General features: G+C 49.4%; 1 protein-coding gene across 5 annotated transcripts; it reads right to left on the reverse strand.

Annotated features, from left to right (window-relative positions):
* On the reverse strand, positions 1-26,164 carry SHROOM1 (shroom family member 1). Of its 5 annotated transcripts, none has more exons than XM_030459128.1 (8): positions 26,047-26,164; positions 21,764-21,854; positions 5,748-8,563; positions 4,803-4,873; positions 3,594-4,157; positions 3,068-3,218; positions 2,409-2,681; positions 1-790 (listed from the first exon to the last, which is right to left on the reverse strand). In XM_030459128.1, exons 3-8 carry the CDS (start codon positions 8,454-8,456, stop codon positions 536-538), a joined length of 4,023 nt encoding a protein of 1,340 aa, XP_030314988.1. In that variant the 5' UTR covers positions 8,457-8,563; positions 21,764-21,854; positions 26,047-26,164; the 3' UTR covers positions 1-535. The 5 variants fall into 5 exon arrangements, with proteins under 5 accessions (XP_030314988.1, XP_030314989.1, XP_030314993.1 ...); XM_030459129.1 differs by having other exon boundaries at positions 26,043-26,164; XM_030459133.1 differs by lacking the exon at positions 21,764-21,854.
* Between the last annotated feature and the right edge of the window lie 208 nt (positions 26,165-26,372).

Genomic DNA, 26,372 nt, shown 5'->3' on the forward strand with positions numbered 1-26,372 from the left:
CTTCCTGGGATTCCACAGAGCCAGGAAAGATCCATGTATGGCAGCTGCCAAGAAAGGGAATCATTATTTTCTCCCATCCCAGTGTATTTTCAGTGCAGGAGTTTCCCCAGAACACTCCAGGTTTCCCCTGGCTTTGTGCAGCCTCCAGCTGAACACCCACATCCTTTTCCATTTCAAACACTCAGCCCACCCACAGGAGGCAAATATTTGTATGGTTCTTTTATTGGGATGATGTCAATCTGGAAACAGATGGACAGGAGACAAGAAGGGGGAATTCATGCCAAGCCAAGAGGAGGCAGAAATCCTGGCAGACATCTCCAAGCTGTGTGTGCTGCAGGATGCCCCCAGTTGGCCTGGCCAGAGGGGAAGGAATGTCCAAACCTCTGCTTGGAGCATCCTCAGAGCACCCAAGCACTTGGTCAATACTGTGGCATGTAAAGGATGGCAAGAATTCCCCCAGCTGAGTGTGTGTGGGGGGATCTCCAGTCCCCAGTTCCCACGTGTAGAAAGGAGCATCCCGTTTAGGGGGGGGCTGCTAGAGGGGGATGCTTTTTTCCAGGTTTTCTAATTGCTCTTTGAAAAATTTAATCTGCTCTTCCAGGTCCTTCTGCTCAATCAGCAAGGAGGTCTTGAGCTGAACAAAGTGCTGGTAGTCCTGGAGCTGCTGCTCAGTGAGGTACTTGGCCAGGATCCCAAAGACCACTCGTTCCCGACGATCCAGGTTTTCCTTCAGGTCCTTTGCATCCTCCCTCTGCCTGGACAGGAGCTTGTGCCTTTCATTCAGTGAGTGCTGAGAGGATGGGGAAAACAAAACAAAACAAAACAAAGCAGCATTGCTGTGAGAAGTCAGCATCCCTGGCAGGCTGTGGATCTTCCTTTGGAAGCCTCAACTGCTGGGGTTTAATTACTTCCTCTTGTGGCCTCTGGGTTCCACTGGAGTTTTTTTACTCACTCCTGTGGTTTGGAAGGTAAAGACACCCAGCAAACCCAGGGCTTGCTTCTTCTGTGCTGCTCTCAGGAAAAATATCAATATTCTCAACACCCTGGTCAGCTTGGAGCAGCCTGTATCCAGCTCCAGTCAGTGGGAAGCTCTTTCAGGAACACACCTTTGGGCTTTGTGGCTTTTTAACACCACGTTAGGAAGTGTTTCATGAAAAGTGTGACTTCCATTACACGCTGTATGTGATAAAGTGACTCTGATGCAGACAGTACCTGCTCCTCAGAGGTCTGTTTTAACAAACCCACAATTACCAAGCCTTGCCTGCTCTGCAGGATATTCCTAGCCTTTGGAATTTAGCTAATTCTCCTTTGGCTGGAATGGTTTGCACAGGGACAGCACCACTGGGAATCCTCCAGCCTCAGGACTGTGTCCATAATTACCAACACCCTAAAAATGGAGCCAAGGATCAAGAGCACTGATTATACCAGCACTGGGGCAACTGGAGGGACTGGGAGATGGTTGTCAGCAGGAGCAGCTTTTCCAAAACCTTGAAGAAATTATTTTAATGTATTTACTACCACGAGTAGCAATGTAACACTAAAGACACAGCAGCACACACACACCCCCTGCCAGCCACAAAGCCAAACTCAGTGTGAAATACTGCTCAGAATTATCCCTGTTTACATGCCTGACATTTGGGGAGGGGGCAGAGCCTGATTCTCCAGATGACACTGCACAGCAGGACTCTCTCAGTGCCCTGATCCAACAAATTTGTGTAGCCCTGGGTCAGGAGGAGCACAGCTCCAGGAAACCCCAACCTCAGCTTCTGGGCTCTCCAGAAGAGAGGGAACAGCAGGTATTGTAGGGATTAAAACACAACTTCCAGCAGTAAGGACAGCAGGAAAGCATTGTTCCTGCAGTAAGCTTGGCTTGTTTCCTCCAGGGAAAAAAGAGAGCTTGCAGACTTGAGAAGATTTCCTGGTGACATGAGACAATTCCTCATTTTCCAGCAAAACTGGCTGGAAGTGCAGGGAATTTTATCTCAAGTTCTCACCACGTCTGAAGGGGCTGCAGGAAAGCTGGGGTGGGCTTTTGATATGGGGGTGTAGGGAGAGGGAAAATGGTTTCAAACTGGAAGAGGGGAGATTTAGGTTGGACAGGGGGAAGAAATTCTTTAATTTGAGGGTGGTGAGACCCTGGAACAAGCTGGCCATGGAAGCTGTGGCTGCTCCATCCCTGTTCCAGCCCAGGTTAGATGGGGCTTGGAGCACCTGCTGGGAGGTGTCCTAGGTTGGAACTGGGTGATCCTGAAGGTCCCTTCCACCCCAAACCATTCCCTGATGGAATCACCACGCTTGGGATCCATCTCTAACTTCCAGCTCCCGAGTAGAGCTGCCAAGAGCCAGGAGGAAGCTGGTCACAGGAGTGACCAAACCAAGTGGAACCCCTTCCCCCACTTGCCCCTCACCTTCTCCTCAGCATCTGCATTCCCATCCATCCTCCTCATGGCATCCTGGACTCTGGCCAGGCGGCTGGAGAGGCAGAGCAGGAGGCTCAGCACCTTCTCCAGGTCCCCGATGAACATCAGGTAGCGCTGGCACTCGTTGGGTTTGCAGATGTCCTGCACCAGGGCTTCCAGCTCCTCCCCACGCCGGGCACACTCCTGGGCTTCCCCCAGCACCACTTCCCGTTCTTCCCACAGGTTCTGCAGCTTCCAACGGAGCCTGGAGATGAGTTCCAGCTGCCCAGGGAAGCAAAGGAGAGAAAGATGTTACTGCCAGAGAGATCCTGGAGCGTGGGGAGAGAGCTGGGGTTGTCTCCTCTTGGCTGTGACAAGTCTGGGGCTTTGGGAAGTATTTTAAGGTCTGGGAAATGGGGGAATAGGGGGGAGAAGAAGAGGGGGGAGAAGAAGAGGGGGAATTTAAATACCACCACTTATCATCAGTTCACCCATGTGCCAGGACTTTGCCAACTGGGAAAAAGAATTATTCCAAGCTGCCCGTGCAAGTTTACTGCTGGGGCAGAAGTGATTAATAAAACTGTCCACAGAAGTAGAGGTGACATCTTAATAAGAAGTTTTCTCTTGTGGTGAAGAGGCCATGGGGCCTCTGATGGGCATCCACCTACCTTCTTAGATGTGATGTCATCCAGGTCCTTTGTGCTGCCCCTGCTCCTGCTCAGGACCTGGTTTCCCTTCGAGGTGGGATCTCCACTCCTTTGCTTGGCATCATGCTCAGATTCAGGACATTCTTCTGTTGCATCTCTGCTGCTTTTCCTGCTGTTGGAACAGAAAAAAAAAACCCCAAACATTCACAACAAACAGAGTTTTGTTCTCAAACACTGTGCTCATGGTTTTACCCATCTGGGCTGAGCAGCATTCTCACAGCAGCAATTTTTCTGATTTTTTGGAAGACACAGAACAAAAGATTTGCAGCCCAGGTTTGTCACAGCTCCTTTCAGAAAGCATCACTGAGCTGCACTGCTCCTCTCACAGCCTCAGATGTTTCTTGACAGGGAGATCAGAAAGCTAAAACATTTTGCTAATGAAACAAAAATAAACCAGTGTGTTCAAGTCATCCTGCCAGCAGGAAATACAGGATATTCCTACACCAAAACACCTGTAGCCACCAGATAATTTCTTTTGTCTACTTACTCATTCTCCTGGGCATGCCTTCCATCTCCCTTTTTTCTGTGTGATTTATCCAGCATGGAAACATTCCCAGGAAACAGACCCTCCATCAAGTCCAGCACACTCTTCCTAACAGGATGAGCCATGAGAATGTCACCCAGGGAACTGTCTTGGGCAACAATCTCCATAGCAAGCTCCTGGCACCTCTGGTCCTCAGCAGATTGTGCTCTCCTGCTGGGCTGATCCCAATCCCTCCTGGGGAGAAGATCCCCTTGGCTGCTCTGCCTTGCAGCTGAACCTTTGGCTGTAGTTTTGTCCCCCTGGGGAGGCTGAGCCAGTGCTGGGGGGCAGGATGTGCCCTGTTCCCAGGGGGCTGCAGGTTCTCCAGGCTGCATCACGTCCTTGCCATCCAGAGACTTCCTCCTGCTTCCCTCCTCCATCCCAGCATCTCCCTTGGTTCCACTTCTTGGGGCAGGAACAGAGGTTTCAGGGTTTAGGTCCTCAGCCCCCTGACAATCTGCATCTCCAGGTATGGAATTGTCTTTGCATTCAGGATTCTTACATCCACCTTTCTCAGGGTCACAGGAACTGCAAGGAAAACAACAACATTGCCTTTTCTTCCAGACACTTGCTCCACACCAGAGATTTTCAGGCTGTTCAAGCAGGAATTGCAATTATCCTTCCAGCTTCCTCTTTTGAATAAAGTTCTTAAAACTCAGACCACACAATACTGATTCATTTTGCTTGGGAAAAATAAATAAATCAGAAAAGCATAGTTTATCATAAATTATGCTTTTTCACATGAAGTTCTTGTATTAATTTCCTTATTTGTATTAAGATTTTATGATTTTTCTGGAACTTAGGACCATGTTTGATTACTTAAAGATGAGTCCAAGTAAAAGCAGCCAACTGGGAGCACATTCCCAGCATCCAGGCTGTGGCAGGTGCTGTTTTTCCAGAGCTCAGAGGAGGGAGCTGTGGTCTCAGGGATGGGGAGGAGCTCCCCTGAGCAGAAATTCTTTTCCAAACAGCCCCAAAATGAAACCAGCAGAGGAGCAGATCAACATTCCCATCCCCACAAGGAACATCCCAAGGCACAAGGACAGAAGCAGCCAGACAGGGCTGGTTTGGGGATTCCCATCCCTTGGACACGAGTTCCAGGAGGGCAGAGCCACAAACCCAGGAATTACTGAGGCTGGAAAAGATCAGCAAGTCCAACCAGAACAGCCTTACCTGGGGGGACCCAGACAGCTCCCACGACTCTGAGACAGGGTCACTGCACCACCCACACCTCCTCCTGTGTCCTGGGAACAAAAAGAGCAGATTGGGACAAGCAGCATTTTCAGGAAGCTCTTTTCATTCCACTCTGGGGGCTGTGATCCCCCAGGATCTCTGAGTACCTCCACCAAGGTTTAACTTGAGTTTGCCTCTCTCTTTTTATTAAAGGAATTGTTTGTAAGCTCTTCCTTTTCTTCCACCTTTTCTTCCTAGAAACCCAAAGATCACCTAGCCACAAAATACCTATTTTCCTTGACTCTCCAACAGGCAGCACTGCTGGGAGTGTGTCAGCCCCTTCAGCTGGGTAATTTCAACACAATATTAGATTATTTGTTTTTCTGACTCTTTTATCATCATAATTCTCCTTGCCAACAAATCCTGACAGCTACTGTCCTTCCAATTCAGAGCCAAAATTGCTGGTGCCTTATGAGAAGCAGGAAACCCTCTGCCTCCCTGCCTTTACCCCTGGGTAACCAACACCCAGACCAAGGCTCAGCTTCAACTTAGTTCCCACCTTTCTGCAATCCCCTTGTCCCATTCAAGAACACCTTGTTTGCCTGCAATCCTCTGCTACAGAACTCTTCAGAGTCATCATTAATCACAAACATTTACCCTGTTAACACTGCAAGAACCTCACCCAAAGTCCCCCTGAATTATCTGCAGGACACTGCAGAGCTGAGCCTGGAATTTGCCTGCAGACAGCAACAGCTTCTCCTATGGATTAAGAAAATGATGTGGCTTCTCCTCTTCACCCTCTGCTAAAAAAAAATCATGAAGCCTGAATTCCTCCCTCGTGATGTTCAGCAGCTTTCCATCTGAATGCTCCCAGAGCTCTCTAAAGCAGACAGACACTTCTAAGTTGGACTTGAGCAATAATTACCATTTTAATACCATTCTTACCTGCGTGGAAGGGGGAGTGGATCTTGGTCTCTCCTGAGCTCTCCCAGATGCAGAAGCCCCACGTTTGCTGCTGCAGCTTCCCCCCACTTTTTGGGGAGCCAGGGATTGCTGCGAGCCCCCAGTCCCAGCAGCAGAGCTGGGGTCACTCCTGCTGCTCAGACCCTGGGGGGGAACAAATGCCAAGGGAGGAAAACCCTCTGGTGATGTTTCTTTAGAGGCAAGTGGGCAGAAAACCTCAGTGGTTTGCAGCTCCCTGCTCCTCTGGGGGTTGGAAGCCTTGCCAGGAGCCCATTTGGGATGGGACAGCCTCTTGTGCTGGGGGGGTTGGTGCAGAGGGAGGTGCTGAGAGCCTCCTGCTCTCTGGTTTCTCTTTCTTTCCATGTACTCCATCAGGGCACTTTGCTGGATCTGTTTCAGCTCTGTCCTGGAGATCCCTGAGCTGGAAAGTGCCCTCCCTCTGTTTTCCAGAGTCTTTCTCCTGGCTGCTGCTATATCCTGCTCACTGATTTCATCCCTGACTTGGCTCCAGGGCACTTCCTTGTCTGCCAGCTGGTTGAGCTTCTCAGGCTCAGAGTAACACAGCTTCTTCTGCTCCTTTGTCACCCTTTTCCTGCCCCCTATTCGACCTGCTTGTGGCCTCTTCACTTCTTCATCTCTGGGGAAGCTTTCCAAGGATGAGAGAGGAGAAGGGGAAGAAGGAAGAGGTCTGGCATCCTCCCCTGCACTGGAGAGGGAGAAGGACCTGAGGTGTTCAATTGAAGGCCTTTTGGAGGGCTTCTGTCTGAGTCTAACAGGCAAACTCATCTGTAAGTCTTTTCTCTTGAAGGAGGTTTCTCTCAGAACCTTTCTCTGAGCCACTTTCAGCTTCTCTCTGTAGTCATTCTTGAAGCTCTCATCCGTGGATGAAGCAGGACTTCCCGGGATGAGATCTCCAGGCAGGAGATCCCCAGCCCTGCAGTGCTGGTGCTGCTGGCTCCTCTGCAGCTGATGGTTTTCCCTCTGGATCTCCAGGCTCCGTGCTGAGGCAGGGGGGCTGCTGGCTGGGAATTCCTTTGGTGAGCTCCCCGAGTCCTCGCTGCGGGGGGTCAGCCTGCTGGGGTGCAGGATGGTGGTGGCTTTCCCCCCAGAAAGGTAGTAAAGCATGGGAGTTGTCTGCCTGCTTATTTGTTCACCAGCAAGATCACCCTGGAGTTGTTTCAGGAGCTGTTTGGAGAGCTCAGGTTGGTATTTTTGAGCAGGAGGTTCTGCTTCTCCTAAATGCCTGCTGGAGTCAGGACTGCTCTTACCAGCCTGGTTTTCTTTCTGGACTTTGGGTGAAAACTGAGATGTGGAATCCTCCTTTGGTCTGAAAACAGATTCAATTTGGGGAGTACTGTCACAGCACTGCTTCTTCCCCTGGGCTGAGCCCTCCCCGGGAGGCTGCTCCCCTTCTGCAGCATCCCAGCTGCAGGGCACTGCTGACCTCTGCATTTTGCTTTGCAGGTTCAGGAGGGGTTCCCCAAAATCCTTCCCAGCTTCTCCTTCAGAGTCACAGCACCCATTTTCCTCCCTACAACTGTTCAGCTTCCTGGGAGCATTTTTAATCAGAAGAGCACTCTCTGTACACTTTAAGTCACAACTGTCCTTAAATACATCTTGATCCAAGTCAGAATGAAGCTTGGCCCTGAGCAGGCACTGCTGGCTGGGCTCTGGCACGGGGCTTTGCAGGTCCATTTCTCTGGATTTTGGCTTCCATGCACTGCAGGGACAGGGTTTGTCTTCTCCTGCATCATTAACAGTGCCAGGGTTGGTACTCACTGGGTGACAGGACCTGGGGTTCATCTCTCCAGGAATTCTGTAAGTCTGAACCGAGTTATAAGCAGAAAGGACTTTAGGGACATTAGCCACAGAGTCAGTCTTTAAATACTCTTGGAAAATGACTGAAGAAGGTCTGCTGAAGATGTGGGGGTTACCCCTCTTTGCAGGCTGTTGGCATGGGCTCCACTCTCTGTTTTCCTCTGTCTTTAACCCCTGAAATTTGGCTACAGGTCCCTCAGTTGCAGAACCAGCAGAAGACAGAGCCTTGCTTTCCAGGGCATTTCTCCTAGCAGCCACTTTCCCCTGCTCAGTAAGGCCACCCCTGAGCTGACTCCAGGCTCCATCCCTCTCTGCCAGGTGATTTTCCTGCAGGCAGGGAGCTGTGGCTCCAGAGTTGGGTCTCCTTTTGGAGTTTTCAAGGTGTCTGGTGACTTTGTAGCTGTCAAGTCGGGTGGGAGGAGAAGGAGGAGGTGCAGCCAGAGGTCCCTGCAGTGGTCCCTGGCTGAGCATCCCTGGGGTAGGAGTGTGTCCACCATCCAGGCTGGTGCCCTGAGCACTGTCAGGGATGCTCGGGTCTGGGTGGAGGTACCTGAGGTCAGAGTTTGCTGCACTGAGGTTGTAAATGCCTCTTACATACTCTGAGTCCATGTAGGGTGCCTGCTCTGGAGGCACAGAGCAGTTCTCCCCGTGGCACGGGGGGCTGGGATACTCTGGAATGTTTGATCCCCCTGAGAAAGAGCTATAAGCAGAGTCTGCTCTTCTGGGGAGGTGTGAGAGATGATCTGTGCTGCTGCTCAGCTTCACTCCTGCCAGACCAGCACCACCATCAGAAGGCAGGGGCTCCACCAGCTCCCCAGCCCTGCCACCTTGCCTCTGAGTCCATCTTTCCATCCCCTTCCCAGACGAAGCCATGGTGAAGCATTTCCAGAAACCAAAGTCTGATCAAACGTCCACAATGGAGCTGTTGGAGAAGGACGTTTTTTTTTCTGGAGTCACATTCCTGTAACATCTAGAGGATCCTGAAAAAGAAAGAGAAACCTGTCAAGTGGGGAGATGCAGCTGGGGACATCCTGCACTGAGCTCGAGGTGAGGACCCAAAACTCCAGGGTTTAGAGTAGCTGGAAGTAAATTCCTGGCTCCAGTAATTATCAGGATCTTGGGATGATCATTTCCTCTATCACAGAGCAAACAAACCTGCAATAACAAGAGCTCTCCAAATGTCCATTAAATCTAAAAGACTACACAGACAAGGAGGAGATGCCCTCCCATTGTGACTGCAAAATATCAAGGCCCAGAATCCACACAACCTTCTGAATCTGCCTAGAAAGAAATCTGGGAAGTTAAAAATCCCAACCTTGATGCTGCCCAGTCCTGGAGGTGCTCAAATGCAAGAGCAGAGGTTCTGCTGTCAGTGCCAAATCAGGGACTTCAAAAGACAGCCAAGTTTTGGGGTTTTTTTTTCTGGCTGATGCTAAGAACTCCCCTGGCAAACCCCACTGCCATGCTCCTGGGTGCCACAAACCCCTAAAAAAAAGCCAGGCAGGTACCAGGCAGTGACCTCATTTAGTAATTCTCACTTCAGTGACTCCTGAAGACAGATTAGTCACTAAAAGCCACCAAGCACCCACTCTTGAAGCCCTTTGCTGCTCCATGGGATACATCTGAGGAGCTGCAAAGTCTTTCCAACTCCTACCAGAATATTACATGCCTGCTTTCTTCAAAAAGGCTGAACTCACCAGCCCTTTCATCTGCCATTCCCCATCCCACAAAGCTGGCAGAGCTGCTGGGTAAATGAAAAAAACCTTCCCATTCCTGCCCTGTTCCACAGACAGCCCTGGTATCATTCATTTGGAGCCAAAGGAAGAGCTGGGTGGGAGCCAAAACACACAAGTGAACTTCTAGAGGGAACTTGGACTGGTGGGGCACAGTAAATAAATTAACCAGAATCATTCCTGGGAAATGAAAACAGCAAAACACCCCACGGAGGGAATTTCTGAAGGGACATTTTCTTTTTTTTTTTTGGAATTTCAGCAAGAAACTGGCTCAAGGACACCTGGGGAAGTTAACTCCCTCTTTAGCCATGATGTAAAATGCAGCTGTGAAATTTAATTGTCTGTTCCTGAAGCAAAATGAAGCACCAGGGGCTGCTGATGAGATTTCCCTCCTCTCACCCAGAAAATAAAAGCCTCAGGTATCTGGTGAAAGGAAAACCTTGGATTTGGGGAAGCTGCAGAGACAGAAAAGCAGCTGAGAGAGGTTCCTAACACTAACTACAGAATCACAGTTGCTATCACATCCCAACAAATCTGAAACTCCAGAGCTGGGAGGGCTCTGGAGGGGCTTGGGAGGTGCTGAGGATCCAACCCCACAGGAGCCACATTCCACCAGGGAACCAGCAGAAAGATTCCTCAGTCATTATCCTCCTCTCTGGTTTTCTTTCACCCCCACTTGTGCTCCAGTGGAACTTCTCCAAGCAGCTCCATTACCCCCTGTGCCTATGGACAGAGAGAGCCAGGACTTTCTCTGGGATGTGCTGCCTCTGGTCCTCTGGGGTTAACAGAGCTCCCCTGAGTTTCAAGAACGTGGCTCTAACCTGTCACAGCTAAGCCCAGAGTTTCAGTCAGAGCCCTGCTCTGGTTTATGGACACTCTTCTGGCTTCCTACCTGGCTGCTTCCCAAGATCTCCTCTCTCCTGCTCCTTCAAGCAACTCGTTTCTGATGTACAGTCAGGCTGGCAAGAGACTGAAGGATTTTTGACTCAGGCTTTTGTGATGATACCAGAAATATAATTTCAGCAGCTCAGACAAGCAGGGGAAGAACATCTGACTTGGGGACAGCAGCAGCAAGCAGAGGGTCCCTGTTTCTCCCAGGTGCAGGAGGAGACTGCAGCTCCTCGGATATTCCCTCCTGCAGCACAGAGAAGTGCTGGGTAAGCCAGAGAATTCCCTCCCACCAGGTGCCCTCTGGTCCCCCCTCTTGCCATGGCTCACATTTACCATATCCATTTTGCTCAAGACCAAAATTCACACTTCCACATCCTTGAAGTGACCCAGAAAGCTCCAAGACCTGAAGTATGATGCTGTTCTCCAGCAACCTCTGCAAGAAAACTGAATAATAACAATCCTGAACCACAACACAGGGAAAAGCTGTCACCTTCCTCCTGGGGAAAACGTTTCCTAAATGTTTTCCTGGAAGCAGAACCATTGATCTCACTGAACTATGAGAACACTGCCCTCTCTTTCACGTGGAAAATGAAAACAAGAATGTACTTCAAACTCAGGTGACATGGACAATGATGTTATTGTTCTCCTCAGCTGGGAGGTGGTGGAATCCCCCACGGATCAGGCTGGCTCTGGGGGTTAGAAATGCTCTGGCCAACACAAGGTCCACATTCCAGCCAGGCTCCCAATGTTTGCCCTGTAAACTTCTGCAAGCCAAAGGAAAGATGGTCTGCATCCACCTTTCACCTAACAAGAACCCCAGAAGGTGAAGGGAAGAATATTAACATGCTTCAGGAAGAAATAAAGCCACAAAAATCCTGTTAGGATGCAAAGTTGGTTTGGTTTTTTAAAAAACATCCATTTATTTATTATATTTACTCCACAAAAGCCCCAGACAGGGCCCAGCTCTCTCTGCACATGCTGACAAGCTGGGGAGCTGAACAAAAGTGTGGAAGAGGAAGGAGGGGTCTGCAGGGAATGGGATTTGTCTGCTGCTTCCCAGCAGGCTGCTGGCTGGGGCAGAACAAAGCCCGGATGCCATGGGACACCGTGTACACCAGGGCTGAGATCCTCAGCTCTTCTGGCTCAAAACAAAGTGTTCCAAGTTTCCAAATAATTAAAAAAAAAAAAAAAGCAAACCAAATAGTAGTGGCAAGGCAATGCCAGGAAATCCCCACTGTTCAGCTCATGCTGTACATTTGCTGAGCTCAGGTATCACTCCTTGAGCTCAAACTTTCCCCCCCAGCATCCATCAGCTCCACTCCCTGTGGATTCAGGGCAGGTTTGGGTCCTGCTGAAGCCTCCAGCCCCTCACAGGCTGCTGGGCAAACACCAGGCACCACCTCAACCTCTTAATTCCAGGGAGAAGTGTGGGTTTTGTTGCACAACCTTGAATTCCTTGCAGCCAGCTTAGCAGGTGAAAGCCTCATGTTTCTGGCAAATCAACTCTGTACAGAGAAAAAGCAGCAACTCCAGGCTGCACCCAGTTAACCAGTTACCCATCTTTTCAGGGCAAGCTTTCTTCTACCTACAGTTGGTTCCTCTTTGACCCCATTTAGATTCTATTAATCGCTGCTAACTAATCCAGAACTCACCTGCAGCTCTGTGCAATGCTTTTCCCACCTGAAACACAGGGATTTTGCTTTACCAAGCCTCTGATTTATTCTCCACAACCCAGGAAAAACACCCCCTGGCACTGTCCCAGCCACACAGCCCCGTTGCATCCTTGGGCAGCTCCCTTTTCAGTTTTCCAACCCAACCTTTCCATCAGAGAAGGAAGAATGAGCATTTCCCTTAATAAAGACAACAGAGCTCAAGCCTTCCTTTGAAGCTGAGCTCTTGGTGGTGGTGGGTGAGGAATTTAACTTGTGGAAAAGCAGAGAGGATTCCTCCTCCAGGACTTTCTGGGGATGCAGGCAATCCCCTGGATTTCTGGATCCCTGCCCTTTTAAAACAAAAGGGCTCCATGGAAATCAAGGGAAGGGGACACACAGCTCCTGATCCCTCTCAAACCCAGCTCTTCTCTGAGCAAGGGGAACAAGAGGTGTGAGACAGGAGAGCAAAACCCCCCCCCCAAACCTGCTGGGATTATGTCATGGACATGTCTGTGAATGCCCTCATGGGCCTTATCAAAGGGCAAACACCTGATGTCAATATTAACCCAAATTCTTCAGATTCCAGTCAGTTGCAGAGTCTGCAGCACCTGACCCAGCTGGGTCACTGAGCATCAGATCACTCTGCTACCAAAACATCAGCTCAGAGCCTCTTGCTCTGGCAGGCAAACTGCCCAGGGCAGGTGGAGGGGCTGAAATCTTGGGGCAGGTGAGTAAAGAGTCTCTGGTTTCTCAGAAACCTTTGGTAGGGCACCAGGTTCCCACATCTCCATCCAGGACACAGCTCTGAGCTGAGCTCTGTGTTCCCAGGGGCTGCAGCTCTGACTGAGAAACAAGATGTCTGGAAATAAGAGCTGCTCTTTTGACCAGACTGGGAAATATTCAGAAATTCCAGACAAATGTCTGAGGTCTTCAGATTCCATCACCCTCACACGACTGTTGGAAGGGTGAGAGAAGCAGAAGCGTGGCTGGCTGAGCAGCTTTGTGCCCAGCACCCCTGCAAGCCACTGTTTCTCTCTTAGCCTTTTTCTTTTTTTTACTATTATTGTTTTTCTTATCTCTAATCACCAGTTTTATCCCCTAGGACTTTCAGCTTTAGCTTTCAAACAGGGGAGCATCAGAAAAGAACACACCAGGTGACATTAGCTCCTGGGGCCGAGTGGAAAATTCACATTCTGCTCCTCAGTATTTTTCCTGCAAAGGTCTCTGAAGACTCTAAAAATGAGATTTCTCCTTTCATGCCATTTCCAGAACTCTCCTGCAGGTAGCTGATGGCTGCCAAGGAGATCAGACATCAAAACCCAAGGACAAGCTTTCAAGTTGGGCTTTGAGAGGCCCAGAGGGAAACTCACCCTGGTACTGAGAGCCAGGGCAAGCCACAGCATCAGACATTCTCCACGTGGGATTTTGATGAGCTTTGTCTCACAGACACAGAAATCATTTCCACCACAGTCTGTGGAACACAAACACTCCCAGTAAAAACCAGAGATAGAGACTTAATGCTTCCTGGAGCTATGGAACTGTCTTGAGTGATTTAGAGAAGGATGGAAATTAACAAAAATGCATCCCAACACCCTTTTCTTTGGGGGGAGGATAAATCTTCCTTACCCAGCTATGCCAGGCTCTGTAGGGAAGAGATTCCTGCTGACCAGTGAGGGCTTGAGCCAGACCTGGCCCATCCTACACCTTCCCTGGAGTCACTTCCCAAGCAGTGATGTTCAGAGTTCCAGGAACGTGCACACTGGGATGATGGGAAGCTCTGGTCCAAATAAAATGTCTTTGGACCCAAGAACCATGGTCCAATCCTGACAAGGATTTAATGAGGAAGATCACAGCCCTGAGAGGGACCTTTCCTGAGCACCCACCAGAGTCTGAGCTTTTCATTAGAGCTCTCACCCCCCACATTCTTCCCCATTGTCCTGGAATTCCCTGAACTCTACTTATTAAAAAAAAAAATTCTCTTGGCTTCCACCATCATTACTCCCTAATCTGCTGAACACCAAACACTTCTTTTTGTTTCTTCCTCTAAAAGAACTCAACAAAAATGCTTTGTCCAGAAAACACAGCTTCATCCCAAATGCATACATCTCTTTCCCATTTCCCCCCTTCTCACTTCATCACAACCTTTCCCTTCCTTCTCTCCTTTTCCTTTCTTCTCCTCTTTCCTTTTCTTTTCTTTCTTTTATCTTTTCTTACCAAGTTCATTTGATGCCATAAATCCACCCTCCATACTGCCTTTCCAGGCTTATCAAAAGAGACTCAAACCCAGAGCATTAAAGAATTCCAGACTCTAAGGAATTCAGAATTTCAGAAAGAAAAACCACCCACAAACAGAGAAGCCACAAACTCCAGCAGAGCAGGGCACAGATGAGGCCCTGATGGACAAACCAACCAGCTTCAGCAGGGAGCAAGGAAAAAAAAGTCTGATTTCCAGGAGCAGTGGGAAGAGCAGCCTCAGAAGATCCTTTCTCATTTCTGCCCCACTGACTGCTTCCCAGCAAGAGCAGGGAAAAAGAAAAATCTCACAGTTTTAACACAGGACTCAGTGTAAAACAGCTTTTAAATTATGCCCATTATTAATGGTCTTTAATTAGAAAAAAGCCCACGTGCTTCTAGCAGGCAGCTCCATCAATAGCCACACATCCCAAACCAAAAGCATTCAGAATTTGCCTTTATTATTTGCTTTATTAGAGCCCTGGGAGAGCTAACTCTCACTCAGCCTTACGAGGGCTGCCTGGCTGGGAAAAGCCATGAAGTCATCTTATCTTTTGAAGTCCAGTGGTTTTCTGGCAGCCAAATCTGCTTCCTGCTGTTGGAACAGAAAACTCTTCTCAGGACTTTAATGGATGGCTCTGCCCAAGACAAAAAGAGGCTGCAGACTCCAATTTCCTGGTGCTCTAAGGATCTTTTCCACAGACAAAACACTGCCCTGAGAGCAGCCACTGCTGCTGTGGGTCCAGCTTTGGAGCAGGTCAGTGCAGAGGGGACAGGGCAGGGACAGCACCCAGCTCCCATCAGATGGGTGGTGGTACCCCAGGTGACACACCAGAGCATCCATGTCCACTCCAGGAGCAAGCCTGGTCCCTTAAACCTTACAGCACACTCACAATTTTAAGGATGCACTTTGGGGTATAAATCCAGTTCTGGATTCTATAAATCCAGTTCTTGTTCACTTATTTGGTTTAATCACAAATTTACCTATAAAAAATGTCACCTTGCCCACACAGAGATAGGGAGGGGAAGCCCTGAAGCCCAGGGTGCCTTCTACAACCTGAGGCTGCCTGGAACCCTAGGTTAAACATTTCAAAATGTGGCTTTAATATTTTCCAAGCTTTATCCTGCTCCTTCCTCTGTTTTCCTGCTGACTCCTACAGAAAGGAGCCTCGGGATGGGGGCAGATGGACTTTGGCAGCAGAAGCTCTGGAAAAAGCCCCAGAGCCAATTTAGTCCTTGATGGGAAGGAAGGACTGATAGGAAACACAATGCTTCAACACTTCTCCAGCAAGACTTTCTTCTCCTGCCACCTCCACCAGCTCACTCCTGGGTCTCTTCCTACCAGAGTTGCAGCAAACAGAAGATGAGCAGCGTGGGGTAACCAGAATGTCACTTCCCTTCTTGTCACATACACAGGCAGGGCAAATCCACAGACACATCCAGCAACTGCTGAATTCCAGAGACAACAAATCCCAGATACAGCCACCTACAACAGATCCACACACACCCTGACATGACATTTGGCTTCATTACCTCTAGAAGCCTGGAGTTCACAGGTAGCACAGCCAGCTCAGCTTTCCTACCCCCGATTTGCTCCTTAGAAAAGCCAAAGCTGATGCTTTGGTTCCACAGCCCAGCTCCCTCCACACAAAAGCTCTGAAAGTCAAGGCAAAAGAAATGGCAAAGATCAGAACCTGCAGCATCTCCAGGGACAGGGGGCTGGAGGCCACGTCCCCAGGCTCTCACCTGGCCCAGGTGTCACCAGGATGTCTCGGTGGCAGCGAGCAGCTCCACGCACGGCCCCAAAGCCACACGAGTGACTGTCACATGCAGCCCCTCTGCTGAAAACTGCCCTTTGCTTTGGGACTTGCTGCCCTGCACGGCGTTGCAGTGGAAAAAAAGGCAGAAAAGCAAACAGGAGGCTCAGTGCTTTCCTGACCTCAGCAGGCAATGATTAACCCCGCTGGGCAGCTGCCACAGCTCCCCCGTGGGCACAGCTGAAAAATTCCATGAAAATGTGGCTGAGGCCACAGTGGAGAGCAAAGGAGAGGCCCTGCCATGCATCCCACAGCGGTGGCATCACCAGAGGAGCATCTTGCACTCCACCAGCCCTGGTCCTTTGCTGTCCCCAGCCCGGGATCTGGAGCAATGGCCAAGAGCCCTTACTTTGGGACAGCCAATAAGTACTACTAGAGCAAAGCTAACTAAATCCAGCTGGAAGCAGTTAGATTCAACCCAACAAAGTAGCTAGGTTTGATTTGCTTTTAAAATTATGTATTACCTGCAGAGAGGGAGGGGGAAAAGGGCTGCACACTAAAAGGGAATGCAGGTTTTGTTTTGTGTGACTGCAGCAGCTCAAGCCTCTGCAATTGATTCCTTCCTGCCCCCAAACATCTGCAATAGTGCCTGATACACACAGTTTATAAAATCCTCCTCTCCTGAGATGAATTCCCTCGAGTTTCCAGCTGGGATTAAAAATTAAGCTGATTTTTATGCCCCTGTTTTTTTCTCCCAACTAAGCTGCCAACCGGGTAACACCCTGCAGACAGCTCTTGGGTTTGTTCTTATGCATCAAACCAGGGGAAAAGGGGGGAATTCCTCCCACATTTCCTATGAAAATAATCCACTCACTGGTGGCTACCTTCTGCTTTCAGGTGGTGGCAAGGACCACCAGTGGGACACAGCTCCAGCCTTTGGGTTTTGCCTGACACCCCCTCCCTCCCCAGCCGGGCGGTACCAAAGCTGCTGCAGAGAGTTCAGGATCTGTCCCTGGTTTATTGATCTGGGATGGCTTGGTTGGGAAAATCTCAATCCCACATCTCCTGCACATGAGGAGGACACAGGAATCTCTGGAATACAGACCAGTGCTGTCAATTTAACCCATGTTTGAGGTTTTTCTCTGAGCAACCATCCGGGCTCCTCCTCAAAACCCTGCACACACCCTGGACATCCCTGAGCCTCACTTTGATTTCCACCAGCAAACAGTGTGACCAGAAACTCCCAGATTATGGAGAAAGCTTCCTGGGAGGTTACTCAGTAACTAACTGGGTGTTTAGTCACTGCATTAAATGCTGTTTTCACAAAGCAATGCCAGGGGATCTGATGGATGCCAAGGAGTTCTACAACCAGAGACCAGGGGACCGTATGCAATGGTCCCAGAAATGAAGAAATAAAACCCCAAACAACTTGCCCTGCACGATGCCAGCTCAGAAGGAAAAATTCAAACCTGAGAGCAGAATTCAGAATCTGCTTCAGAGACGGGCTCAGTGCAGAGCTTTGCCACACAGCTCTGCCAGCTTTTGCCCCTGTGTTATGAGGAGGTTTTTTTTTTAAGGCATTTGAATGCACCAAGGGTAAGACAGAGGCTCTGTGCCTGCCTTCTGACTGCTCTGGACAAGAGCTGGACAGACATGGAAGTTCAGGTGCCCTTAAAAGAAGAGTCTCTTGGGTATAAACTGGGGATAACCACCCCTCTCCTTGCCTCACAGCTGTCAGGATAAATCCACTAAAAACTCTGAACCAAACACAACTTCCCTCCCCATCCGGGGGTGCTGAAAGCTTTGCAGGGTGGAGGTGTCAGCAACAGCTCAGAGCAAATTGCTTGAAACCCTGGAAAAAGAGTGCAAAGCCTGAGGAGAAGGAGGCTGTCAGCACAGGATTGTGTAACCTGGACCTCTAAGCCAGCAGCCTTTTTACCAGCAACTTGCAACAGAACACAAGGCTGGGCACCCAGTAACAGCATTCACTAATTATAAACTGATTACACATATAAATCACCCACCTCCAACTGCTCCTCCCAAGGTCTCAGCCTCGTAAAGAAGTTCTGAAATGTTGTAGATGGCCCCCAGCTCCACTGATCCCTTCTCACAATGGCAAATTGTTCTGAGCCTGGATGGATGGATGGATGGATGGATGGATGGATGGATGGATGGATGGATGGATGGATGGGCTGCTGAAACCACAAGCACCAGGCAGAGCTCAGGAGGAGAAGGGTTGGGGCTCCTCCAGGGCCACAGCTGGCACAGCCAACCCATATTTTCCCAGAATTATGGATTGAGCCCCCCCTGCCCCCTTTGCAGAAGTGCTGGGGATCTGGGCTGAATCATTCCCCCCCCTAAATGCTCAGATTCAGCCCCAGAGGCACCCCTGGGAGATGGGGTTAACCACAGCCCTGCCCTGAAATGTGTGGGAGAAAATGTTTAATAGGGATTGAATGGGATGTGGAGAGACCCCAGGAGAGAGGATTTACAGCTGCTCCTGGCAATTAAAGCTAAAATGTGTTAGAAGTGGAGAATCTGAGAGAAGCAAGGCAGAAACCTCACCCTGTGGCAGGCACCAGCTGGGTGCTCAGCACCTCCAGCAACTGAAGGCTTCTTGGGGGATCTGTAAGCCATGAAAAAGCATGTTTGGGATTGTTATCTACAAACTGACAGGGTAACAGTAATAATAACCAGGGCCAGGAGCAAAAACAATCAAAGGATTTTTGTAAAAACAACAGAGCTGAGGTTCATTTTATCTGCCCTGGGCTTCCCAAATGTTTGGAGTGTGTCTATGTTAGGTTCTCAGACTCTTCTTCACAACCAGAAACATTGATAAACTCTGATTTCTTAAGTGAGAGCTCAGGCTTTCAGGGAATCCTCAACTTTTACAGCTAATGCTTTCAGAAAGGCAGAAAACCTCCTGATAAAGGAGGAGGTGGTTGCCATCCCTATGCCTTGCCTTTCCCAACACCGTCAGAGTTACAGCACAAAATCACTTGGAAGCAGAAAAGCAACAATCAGGCCCAAATTTGCCTCTTATTGCTGCTTGACAGAACTTCTGCTTGACCTGCACATCACCAGGATGTGCCCTGTGTGCAGGCAAGGGACCCAGAACTCTGGAAACCCTGCAGAAAACACCAGTGATGGACAAGAGCCCAGGGAATTGCCTGCTCACCACCAGCTCCCATTCTGCCACTGCTCATTTCCTACTGCACAGCAGTTCCCACATCCCAGAAACCTTCACAGAGGTAGCAGAGAGGCAGAATATTATATTATATTATTATAATGACTCCCCATGGCTGGGACAGTCTTCTTTCATACAGCCTCAAACACCCCAAATTGGTCCCTGGGTGCTCAGTCCCCAGGGGCAGAAGGATGAAATACAAACCAGAAGCAGTGCTGGAACAGGGCTGGAGCAGCCACAGCTTCTCTGGGCAGCCTGGACCATGCCCAAATTATAGAATTTCTTCCTAATGTCCAACCTAAATCTCCCCTCTCCCAGTTTAAAGCCATTCCCCCACATCCTACCACTCCATGGCTTTGTCCAAAGTCCCTCCCCAGCCTCAGGGCAGAATCTGCTCAAACCATTTAAATGGGAACACAGCAGAGTCCTGGTCACTGTCACCTCACCCTTCTCTGCCCCTTCTTTTCCTTCCCATCCCAACCCTGGCCCTGCTGCAGCTCCTGTGCTTGCTGGACTCTGCTAACCCAGCAGAATTTGTTCAGGGTGTTTATTCAGTTTTTTTGCTGGTTTCTTGGGCTGAGGAAGGAACTGGGTGAACATCAAGGTGATGCCAGAGGAGGGGAGCAGGGTGCTGGGCAGGACAGCAGCACAGAACCAGCCCAGCAGCTCAGCCTGGGACACAGATTCATCCCCAGGCACTTGGTGCTCAGCATTGGAGCTGTGCTGAGCTTCCTTCCATCTAAAGAGGAGTGAAACCCAACAAGCATTGTGTGCTGAGCTTCCTTCCATCTAAAGAGGAGTGAAACCCAGCAGGCATTGGGGTCTCTCCCTCCATTCTGGGACCACCTGAGCTAAGAGCAGAGGCTGGACCCAAGCTAGAGACGTGTGTCCTGCCCTCAGCCAGCAAACTGAGGGTTTCCAGAAATCCCCAAATCAGTGATTTGATTCCACCCAAATCAGTGGCAAAACTCTCTGTATGTTGGCTAAATGAAAGGGCATTAAAAAACAAAACTAACAAAACCAACCAAGCCAAGGCATTCTGATCCAGGAATGTCTCTCACACCAGGAGCTTTGCACTTCCTTTTTTCACAGATAAACCTAAAACTCGACTTTAATTGAGACTTCTTGCTGCACTTTAAAAAGATGCTCAAGAACCACCCGTGTAGCAAAGCACTAGGGAGTGGTGCAGGAGGCTAATGAACAACTCCCAGGAACAGGGAGCTATTTTTTCCTCTTTTAAGTGGTGTAACATCTGTGAGAAGTGAGGAGAGAGGGACAGGCTGGTTCCTGGGGGAAAAGGGGGAGCAGAAATGCCAGCTGCTGCCTGCTTGTGCCACCAGGTATCTGTCCTCTCCCTCTGCCCTTCAAAAAATAAAGAACTAAGGAGGGTTCCTGGCCCAGGCAGGGGCAGAATCTCTGCTTGGCCTCGCAGCTCTGGAGCACAATGAGCTCTTTGTGCTGGGGAAGCCAAATAAATAACGTGGCCATTGGATGGCATCAAGAAAAGGAGCCTTAGGCCATGAAGTTCCCAATAAGCCCAGGGCCAGCAAGGGAAGGTGTGGGCTCTGCCAGCTTGGTCAGCAGAAGGTTTTTTGAAGGCAAAAACTCCACCAAGCTAAGGGAGAAAAGGTCCAGGAATTGAGTAGAGGACTGATAAAAGGGGATTCTTTCTCCTGGGCTTTTGCAGACTGCAGGGAAGTCTGTGACTCTGTCAAACCAGCAGCATCTCTCATCTCAATGTCTCTTGAATGTAGCTTGGGAAAAGGAAAAACATAAATAAAGCAGCCTGTCTCTCAGCACACCTTGAGCAATGATATTTTCACAAGTAAAAGCAATATTATTCTAACAATCAAGCACTTAAAAAGAGTTCCAGAGCTCTCAGGAATCACACAGCTTCACATCTGCTAAGCACCCAAGCAGCCAGCAGTTTGGAAATGCCACTTAAGCACCTAAATTCTGGAGTCCTCCCTGAGTTCAGGAGGCACTGGGATGACAGGCTCAAAGCCAAGGCCATTTTACATGCAAGATTAATAATTTACAAAACACACATTTTCTTTTCTCTGACCCTTTTTGGCTGATAAGGACCTTATTCTGCAAGCTCTGCTCAATGGGAAATTCCCAACACCTTCTGCGAGGGCTTTCCCTATGGAAAACAACTCAGGAACCCATTTCAAGATGATTTTCATGTGGTGAAGTTGCAAGAAGTTATTAACAGAAGCACAGAGGGTGTCTGTCCTGGAGCTGCAGTGAGTCTCTGCTCTTTTAATCTGATTTTATCTATTAAAAGCAGCAATTTTCCCAGGTACACACATTACATTCTGTCCTGCTCAGGTATCTCCTGCCTGACAATTTGCTACCAAACCTCACAGACCTGGAAAGGGCTCCTTTTTTAATATAAGCAAACCCTTCTTGTTTTACCAGTCTGTTTGACAGAAATCAGTGCATAACTCCTGTTATTCTCAGTCCCCCTTCCCAGTCCCTGAAGCTAGCAGCCCGTGTGGCAACGGGGAGAGGTGCAGAAAAATCCGTGATCCAAGAAATAATCTTGGAAATTAGAAATAAGCTGTAAACCAGGAATGCTGCACCAAGAATGAAGTCCCAAAGAGAGAGCTCATTTCATCCTGGGGATGAAAAGCAGAGAGGTTTGGGTATTCCAGCAGGGTCCTGTGTGTCCCAGCATCACTTTCCATCTCCTGAGCATCCCTTCACCTCTCCTGTGGGTACTTACAGCAGTTGTTTATCCATTCCACTGGAATATTCCATCTAGAGCCCTCCATGGGGTTTGGATCTTCTTTAGACTGTCAGGTGAAGTGTTCCACCTGTAACAGAACAAGCCTCAGGATAATGCAATGTCTTCTGAAGGTTCAAATAAAAATGTGACAACTCTTTACTCACAGCAGCTCTGGGCCTCTGGAGTTCAGAGCCTGACAAGGAGCAGCTATTGCTCCAAACATCAGTGATGATTTACCTGGGGAATGCTCATCACCTAAATTTGGGGCTGAGTTCAAATCCCTGCACAACCACTGCATGAGTTCAGGAGAGCTTTGCTGGGTTAAAAGTTCCATGCAGCTCACCAGGCTATTCTGGAACTTGCTTTTGGAAGTGCAGCAGCATCCCCATCACCCTCATTTCCCTGCTGCTTGGATGAGAAACAGGGGGAAGAAAATTCAGAGAAGCTTTGGAAACAGGTGGAATATAATAAAAGAAAAAGCAAACAGAGGCTGGACTGGTAGAGCAGAGGGAAAATGATGAGAAATAAGGTTGTCCTAGCAAGGAGGCTTGAGATAGGAGCACCAAAAAAAAAAAAACCCACAAATGCTGATTTGGAGACAAAGATCAGGGAACTGTTTGAACAGAGATTGGGGTTTGGAAGAGCTTCAAGGAAGAGCTTCAGCCCAGACAGAGGCAGCAAGAGCCAGCACTGGATCAGGGAAAACAGAGCTTAGGAAGTGGAATAAATTACAGATCCTTGGATAGTCTGACAGGCAGCACTGCAGGACACTTAAGGGGCTGGTTCAAGAGCTTCAGGACTCCTCCTGTTCCTCTCTGGGGCCTGATGGAAGCTGGCCAGGTCACAGGAGACAGGAAAAAAAGGCAAATAAAACACCTGCCAAAAGAGTGAGCTGGAAAGAATGGAGAGGAAGGAGAGAGAAAGCATCTGGAGGGCTTAACTTTGAGCTGACCTTGTCTATTGCTGACAGCTCCCTGGTTTGAAGCAGATTATGACAATCATCCCATTATTCACATCCATCCACTCCAGACACTTTCTGCACCTCATTCCTTGTGTGATTTTTATTTTTTTTTCCCCCAAGCTCCAGCACTTACTTGCAGAGAGGAGTTTGCAAGCATTGCCTCTTCACTCACCTTCTGTCATTCCTCATCTGCCAGTGCTCCCAGTGCTCCCAGTGCCAGCTGGGACAAGTTTTGGGGTTATAACTTGGGATATCCCCAGTGAGCTCAGTCACTTGAACAAGCCTGAGAGAGGCAGCTCAGGTTTCCCCTTCCCCAACACCTCCCTGAAGCATCTGCTCCCCCTGGCAGCAGGGCAGGACCTGCCTCTCCTTACAGAACCAGGGAGCAAGTTGAGGCACAGAGTTCATTTGCACACAAAACGATCCCAAACCTCATTCCCAGACTCCCAGTCTGGGGCACAAAATGGAAATGTTGTGTCACTGCTGCCCCTGCACAGGGATGGACCTGGGGACCCTTTTCCAAACACCTGGAGAATCCCAGGAACATGACCCAACCCCCCCTGGGTCAGCAGCCTTGGAGTAACCGAGGTGTAACTGATCCTCACACCTCAGCACTGGGGTATCGATTCCTTTGGAATCCCCCCAGAATCCAACCTAAGGGAATGGGCAGGAAATAAGCCAGGCATGCAGCCTTCCACACACACCTGAGCTAAATGCATCCCAGGTGGGTGAAGTGTGCAGGGGAAAAAAAAAGAGGGGGGAAAAAAAAAGAGGGGGAAAAAAAAAAAAAAAGAGGGGAAAAAAAAAAAAAGAGGGGGGAAAAAAAAAAGAGGGGAAAAAAAAAAAAAGAGGGGAAAAAAAAAAAAGAGGGGGAAAAAAAAAAGAGGGGGAAAAAAAAAAGAGGGAAAAAAAAAGAGGGGAAAAAAAAGAGGGGAAAAAAAAGAGGGGAAAAAAAAAGAGGGGAAAAAAAAAAAAAAAGAGGGGAAAAAAAAAAAGAGGGGGGAAAAAAAAAAGAGGGGGGGGGGAAAAGAGGGGGGGGAAAAAAGAGGGGGGGAAAAAAAGAGGGGGAAAGGTCCCTGGAAGAGCAGGAGGGTGGCAGCCTGGGAGTGCAGAGTGATAAACAAGGAACCCCAGAGCATTCTGCAGGATACCTGCTGTAACACTGAGCTGGTATTATCCCAGTACCAAAAGGATGAAAACCCAGGGAAGGGAAATCAGAAGGAATTTTTCAAAGAATCAAGTGGAGGAGATGTATTCAAGTTTGACACCAATGCCATTTCTAACAGGGGTTTTTTCCATTGCAAATAACTTCTAAGGGAATTAAAACTCCATTTGAATAACTAACACCAAGAAAGCATTACAGACAAAGAGGAACTCCTCACTAATCACAGCTCTTTCCCCCTCCTCTCCCCTTTGCTCTTTGTTCCCTCTGTATTAATATAACATGCATATAACATTATGCTAAAAGAACACCCAGAGAGCTCCTGTTCCCCTCCTGTGCCTGCCCTGCCCTCCAATTATTTCACAGATCCATCCTCTCTGTCTCCTCTCATCCCAAGCCACAGGTTCAAGGCAGCACTTGATGCTTTGGGACTGGCAGAGTCAGCCCAGCCACAACTGGAGGGTCTTGGGGGTTCCAGAATGGTGAGGAGAGAATCTGCAGGCATCAGTGGGACTGCACAAAATAAAAGAAAAATTGGGGAAAAAAAAACAAATCAAAGGAAGTGCATTGTGCAGACTTATTAATTGGCCAGACTTGGGAAGGTTTTCAGAGGGAACACCAAAAAGCACATCCCTGATGCAAATTCATGCAAGCCAAAATTAATTTCCCTTCTTCAAAGCGTGGGAAACAAGGCTGTTCAGTGCCAGGTCAGAAGCACTGAAAACAGGCAAGATATTTTCCTTTCCCCACCCCACCCCCCCCATAAGCTTCTTTTTAGAAATACAGGACTCATTTTGCCCCCGTTTCCCTCCAGATTCTGGGCAAAGCAAGCAGCCAGAATACAAGTTCTCAGATAATAAACTGGGAATAAAGTGAAATAAAGACTGGCAAAGAAAGAACAAGGAAATGAGGGTGTTAGAATTGGAATTACCAAGCACCTGGCAGCACCTGCAGCCTCCTGGCCTGGGGGGAGGCTCAGCATCCCCAGCCCCTCTCCAGCTCCATCCTCAAGGTTCTGCTGGATGCTTGGCTGTGCTTTCCAGGGCTCCCCTGCTAACCCCTCTGCATGTTTGGACATCTTAGCACTAAATAAAGGCCGAACAAGAGACAGCACCAGTGTGCAAAACCCATAAATAAACATCTCCATGTTTCCACACCTTTTGGAAGTGGCTGGAAACCCTGCAGCAGCTGGAGGCACTTTGTCACCTCCCCTAACGCTGCAGCCCGGCTCCCTCTGATCCCAACCCCCCCATCCCAAGCTGCTTTTCAAGTTTTAACTCTCAGATTTTCTCTTTCATTTTCCCTTTCATATCCGGAGGGGTTTCTGCTTTTCCAGCACTTCACTTGGCGGATTTTCTGCCGAGCACCGAACGCTCAAGGAGTTAAAAGTTCGGGATTCTTCTGCACCGAAACATCTCCCCTCGCTACCTGGCGCTGCTTTTTCTGGCCATTAAATGCTGCTAAGGGGACCCTTCCAGTAAAGAATCCTATGAACAAGCCTCTGCACAGCAGGAAAAGGGTCCAGGCGATTCCTACCCCTGGGATTTTTGCAGGGAATAATTATGTAGTTCAGGTTTTTAAGTTAATAGAAAGATGAAAGCCCCTCCTGCTGCAGGCAGCAGAAATAAACCACGTTGTTACCCACCCAAACTGCTTTAGCGCTGCAATCCCACGGACTCCGAGCTATGAATTGTGCTTTCTGCAGCCTTTTGGACCACGGAAAATCCCGTCAGGTCAGATAAAACCATTCTGAAAACCTCGTGTTCTTCGCAGACAGAGCACAGGATCTGGCACAAGCTCAGCAGCCCAGGAAACCCAACCAAACCCAACCGAACCGAACCGCCTGGACCACTTTCTCACTTTCTTTGGGTCCCCTCGAGCACGGGAGAAAAAAACCCAAAAAACCCACAAAACCCAAAACCTGCTCTGGGAGGTCCCGAACACCTCCAGCACTGTTCGAAGCATCGCTCGCCCCCTTCTCCTCCCCTTTTCTCCCCAGAATTCCCAACCCAGCCGCCCCCTCCCCTTCCCACAGGCGGATCTGTTCCAGGCTGGTGCCCGCCGTCCCCCTCATTAGCAGCAATCACTTTAATTGCTCCATTTTAATTGCTCCAAGCCACCCCCCAGCATCCCTCCCCATCCCTCCGCTTTACCTACCCCCGGCCCCGCTTCACCGGGCTCGGACATGGAGCAAACAAACTCTGCCGGCTCCTTCTCCTCCTGGAAGCTTGGGAAGGGCTCCGGGAAGCTCGGGAAAGGCTCCAGGAAGCTCGGGGGGAGGTTTGGAGAGGGCCCTGCCCAGGGGCAGGCTCGGAGGTGGGGTCAGGGTAATGAACCTGGAGCTGGCCCCGCAGCTCTGCCCCATCCATCACCCCCTGGACTCCCCCCCTTCACCCCGCTGCACATAAGTGGGGGCTTTGGGGGGAAAAAAGGGGGCTCCTTGCCAGCCAGGTCTGCAAGGGGGATCCCTCAGGGTGGAAAAA

This window comes from Calypte anna, chromosome 13 (assembly GCF_003957555.1).
Source record: "Calypte anna isolate BGI_N300 chromosome 13, bCalAnn1_v1.p, whole genome shotgun sequence".
Lineage (NCBI taxonomy): Eukaryota > Metazoa > Chordata > Aves > Apodiformes > Trochilidae > Calypte > Calypte anna.

Coding starts and splice junctions, on each gene's coding strand:
- SHROOM1 (XM_030459133.1), bottom strand. CDS start 8,456: ATGGCTTCGTCTGGGAAGGGGATGGAAAGATGGACTCAGAGGCAAGGT. Junction 4,874..5,747: donor CCACTCCCCCTTCCACGCAG/GTAAGAATGGTA, acceptor TTTTGTTCCCAG/GACACAGGAGGAGGTGTGGG. Junction 4,158..4,802: donor AGCTGTCTGGGTCCCCCCAG/GTAAGGCTGTTC, acceptor TTTTCCTTGCAG/TTCCTGTGACCCTGAGAAAG.